The sequence below is a fragment of the Haplochromis burtoni genome, unplaced genomic scaffold, assembly GCF_018398535.1.
Source record: "Haplochromis burtoni strain Fernald_Lab_line unplaced genomic scaffold, NCSU_Asbu1 Contig_1033, whole genome shotgun sequence".
NCBI classification, from domain to species: domain Eukaryota; kingdom Metazoa; phylum Chordata; class Actinopteri; order Cichliformes; family Cichlidae; genus Haplochromis; species Haplochromis burtoni.
The window spans coordinates 87,427-92,590 of NW_024583394.1; the positions used below are offsets into that span (position 1 = coordinate 87,427).

The 5,164-nt window shown below is 36.4% G+C and overlaps 1 protein-coding gene across 1 annotated transcript; it reads right to left on the minus strand.

The window, feature by feature from the left end:
- Nucleotides 1-387: 387 nt before the first annotated feature.
- Nucleotides 388-5,159, minus strand: LOC102304879 (B-cell receptor CD22-like; the record flags this gene model as incomplete). The annotated part of the gene is made up of 4 exons (XM_042216382.1): nt 388-870; nt 1,718-1,981; nt 3,716-3,997; nt 5,060-5,159. Coding segments are annotated over 4 exons (1,026 nt in total), but the record flags the coding sequence as incomplete, so codon positions are not given.
- Nucleotides 5,160-5,164: the final 5 nt, after the last annotated feature.

The following is a 5,164-nucleotide window of genomic DNA, read 5'->3' on the forward strand; positions in this document are numbered from 1 at the left end:
GAAATGGATTAGCCACATCATTTTTACACTTTGATTTGTGAGGTATCTTTGAATTCAGCCTGCTGTAAGTTCATAATTTTCATCTCCATCAAACAAAGTGATGTCCTTTTGTTCCTAACATAAGCTTACTTAACTGTGATCTTAAGTTTTTCTGTAAACCTTTAGCAACATGTTTGTAAATAACTTAGTCTCAAATGATTAATAAAGCTCAGAAAGAGTTCATCATAAGCAGATAAGGTTTTCATCATGTGAGATGTCGGATTCAGCAATTTTGTTTTTCGATGCCAAAAAGCATTTCTGGGGCAACACTGTAACATGGCAGTTGCTAACTGCCATGTTAGCTCCTCCTGAGCTCAGGAGGAGCTGTTTAAATGCACTGTGTGTATGTTCCCCCGTGTGTGTCTGTGTGGGTCCAAAGGCTTCCTCCTGCAGTCCAAAGACGTGCAGTTCAGTTTTACAGAAATTAATGTGTGAAACTTAAAAAATATTTTTACGCTACTTTTGATACTAAAATAAAAAGATTGAAAGACAAAGTATTTTGTTGTGTTTTTGATGAGACTTTGTGCAATATAAATAAAAAAGGGTGAAATATGTCCAACTTACATGATACAGTTAATTTGGTGATATCACTCCACTCTGTCCAGGAGGAACCTCTTTTACCCCGGCAGCTGTATCCTCCACTGTTAGACTTAGTAGCACTGCTGATTCTGTATTCACTGGATGTTGGAGGTTTGTTCAGGTTGTTTTGTCTCCATTGATATGTCCACTGAGCTCCTTCACCTCCTTGAATCTCACATCTGAGAGTGACTGTCTCACTGCTGTATATCTGAGTCCAGGAGGATTGCAGGAACACAGCAGGCTTAGGAGGAGCTGTTCAAATAAAAAATATATATCATTAGAACAATGATAAATTGACTTCAAAATCAATAATCAAAAAGTTACTTTTTAATAAATAAATTAAACCAGGTAATTTACAGATCTTTATATTCAACAATTTATGTATTTCTACATCTTCATATTTACATATTTAGACATTTATGAACATATAATCCATGAGCAGTCAGTTAGCTCTTGCTGTTAAACCTCTAGTGATGGATTCAAAGCAGGAAAATGCTCTGCTCTCATGAAGTGATTATTAGTTCATAAATGGTGAAATACAAAGTTTTCATGTGGCATCAAAGTTAAAACTAGACTGCCAAAGAAATACTTTTGTAAAAACATTTATCTGAGTTCAGTTTTACAGAAAATAATCTTCATTCAGAGTAAAATTAATTTCTTATTTTTCCCAAAACTCATTATGTTTAATTTGGAAAGTGTAAAGATAAATAAAGTAAAAAACAAAACAAAACTGCTGCTATGAGTAAACATACGAGCAGTTAGAGAAAGGCTAATGTAGCAGAGCAGTCTCTCCTAAAATGAGGCCAAATTGTAGTCAAATGGAAAGTTTGAGGAATTAGAAAAAGAAAAATGCTAAAAGAAAAGATCTGCATCATGACACTGAGCTGCAGTGATCAAAACTCAGCATGTGCAACAACTGAGGTGAAGAAACTGGGATCATTACATTTGTTTTTCATTTTTCATCAAATTTACTGAATATATATTTTTGTGAATGATTACTGTTACATTAAAAATTAATTCACACTACTTTTATTGTTATTTTGTATAAAATGTGTGAAATGAATTAACATTAAAATATCCTGTCATGTGATCAACTTACATGATACAGATAATGAGATGATGTCACTCCACTGTGTGTAGAAATTTCCCCTTCTTCCTATGCAGCTGTATCCTCCACTATGAGACTTAGTAGCTTTGATGATTCTGTATTCCTTGGATTTTTCATGTATGTTTGACCGGTCTCGCCTCCATTGATACGTCCACTGAGCTCCTTCACCTCCATGAATCTCACATCTGACAGTGACTGTCTCACCGCTGTATATCTGAGGCCAGGATGGCTGCAGGGTCACAGTGGGCTTAGGAGCTGTTAAAAATATATCACGAGCAGGCTTACAGAAATACAAATTTAACGCTGTCCTGCCTTTTTTGCTCTTGTTAATGGTAATAATATTTTTGCATCGTGTTGTAAATATGACTTGCAATAAAAAGTTCTGACATGTTGATTATTACTTAAAGAGATAAACACATGACTGCATTTCTGATGTCATATGAGTCTGAAATGTAGGTTTCTTCAAATTCTACTTTTGTTTGTTATTGCCTTGAAATTTTCCAGCAGAGCAGCAGCTGATGGCAGCATGTGTTCAGCATGTGTTCAGCATGTGTTCAGCATGTGTTCAGGTGTGTTCAGTCGAGGAGATTCAGTGACAACATTTAAAGCTTTGTCCGAGTTTAGCTGGAGGACATTAGCTCACATTCAGTTTGAGCCTCAAAGTCATCAGTCATTAAGAGAACTCAACATGCCAGGGTCACATGGTCTAAGTACAGCATATCTTTGTGTCATCAGCATATGCAAATTAAGAAGATGCGCCATGTGTCTCCATTACATGTCCAATACTAAGCACATATAAGGAGAGCAGGATCAGACTGACTCTATTGTGCTGAACACAACAGTAGTTTTGCCAAAATCTGTTTGTAATTTTATAGTCCAAGTCCAAACTTTTCTGAACCAGTCAATTCATACAAACTTTTAAAAAGATAATCAGGAATGTAAACATGTCACAGGAAACTGTTTACAACATCAAGCACGTGGGCTCAACAAAACTAACTTGTCTGCTCTCCATTCATACGTCCACTGAGCTCCTTCACCTCCCTGAATCTCACATCTGACAGTGACTGTCTCACCGCTATATATCACACTGCTGTATATTTGAGTCCTGGATGACTGCAGGATCACAGTGGGCTTAGAAGGAGCTGGTCAAACAAAAATATATCATTAACAGATGGATAATTTCACTTGAAAATCAACAATAAATGTCACGGTCTGTATGGAGGGAGGCATGAAAGGACCCACAATGCAGACTCAAACGTAGAGGCCAGGCTGAAACTCAAAATGGGAGCTTTATTGCTGAACACTGGAAAAACTAAACTAACCTTGGCAATACAAAATGAACTTGGTAGGTATGGCAAACACAACACACAGACATATATGAGGGAAGACACAACGCTGAACACATCAGGAAGACTGAGGACTTAAATACACACATGAGGTGATCAGGAGAAGTGGCAACACATGGACGAACAGCTGAAACATGAGCATAACGACGTCAAAGGGGAAGTGCAAAACTAAACACACTAAACACAGGAACATAGGACCTTTTTCAAAATAAAACAGGAAACATAATGAAACGCAGACATGACAACGTGAACTTGACAACAAAAGACACGCAGACACAAAACACATAAGGACAAGGGAGACTTAACGCAGGGGTTGAAAACACAAGGGGAAACTAATAACCAAATGAACTTAGAAAACCCACTGAACACTGGGTCAAAAGACCCAGGAGCGTGGCAATTAAAAAAATGTATTAAATTAATTGAATCAGGTAATTTACTATATGTTTTTATCTCCAGATGTTTCACTGTGAGTGATTGCTGTGTATTATTATAATTACATTAAAAGCTGTTGTACATCAGATTTAATATTTAGATATTTAAATAAAAACCAAAAGCTTGAGGTTTGTTGAAAGACAAAGTATTTTGTTGTGTTCTTCGATGAAACATTGTGCAAGATAAATTTAAATGAGTGAATCCCACTTACATAATACAGTCAATGTGATGTTGTCACTCCACTCTGTCCAGGACGAGTCTCTTTTGCCCCGGCAGCTGTATCTTCCACCATCAGACTCAGTAGCACCGCTGATTGTGTATTCTCTGGATGTTGGAGGTGTGTTTAACTTGTCTGGACTCCATTCATACGTCCAATGAGCTCCATCACCTCCATGAATCTCACATCTGACAGTGACTGTCTCACCTCTGTATATCACACCGCTGTATATCTGAGTCCCGGATGGCTGCAGGGTCACAGTAGGCTCAGGAGGAGCTGTTTAAATAAAAAATATATGATTAGGAGATTGACTTGTGAGTTTGACTTGAAAATCAATAGCAGAATTATACAAATATCAAATCATCATTAAAGCTGTCCTGGGTTTGTTTTTTTTGCTCTTGTTAATGGCAGTCATAATTTTGCATCCTGGTGAAAATTTCCCTTGAAAATCAACTTTCAGGAGGTTTGTTTAAAAAAACACACACAGGTAATTTGATGATATTTAGAATCTACCAAAGTGAATGAAAACAAACATACAAATAATCCTAAAATGAGGGAAACTGAGTTTTCTGTTCCACAAAGAGAGTTAACTCTTTGTGTAGACAGCTCTCTGTGTTTTGCTCTTAAAGTTGTGTTTATAAATCTGTGGAGTTATCAAAACATTGGTTCCATATAGAAAAGTTGTTTCTGTGGCTGGTTGTGATTTCATGTCAGGGCTCAGCCCATTACAGAGGACAAAACAGTAATATAGTTGAGTTCTGTACGGTCTGCAGTTATTCAACTGATTTTTTCCAAAGCCAGTAAAGAGACTGTTTCAGTCATCTGTGTGTGAAGAAATAAAAACATGTAAACGAGTGTCTGTGTCTTTAAATGATCACATGTCTTTATCTTATCATGAAATAAATTATTTTGTGATAAGATAAACAAATTGCTTCATTTGTTTTCTATTTTCTATTTTTTTGAATTCTATTTTGTTGTTATTGTCTTGAAACTTTCCAGCAGAGAAGAAGCTGATGGCAGCAAATGTTCAGCCGAGGAGAGAGTTTAGCTGCAGGACGTCAGCTCTCATTCAATTTTGAAATAGTGGTGAAAACTGTGTGTTTGCAGCTACAGACATGAAGAAACTGGGACAATTACATTTGCATTTATTTTTTTCATGTAAGAAACAATTTGTTTTCTCGTTTTTACCCTGAGTGATTACTTAATATTAACATAATAACATTAAAAGCTGTTGTGCATGACTTTAGATATCAAACTAAAAAAAAGAAAAGCACAGTACTGTGGAAATTATTTTGCAATCTTTTTGGAATTAAAATGAGAGAAATGTGTCCAACTTACCTATTACTCTCAATGTGATGACATCACTCGACTCTGTCCAGGTGGAGTTTCTTCCACCTAAGCAGCTGTATCCTCCACTGTCAGACTCAGTAACTGTAATTTTGT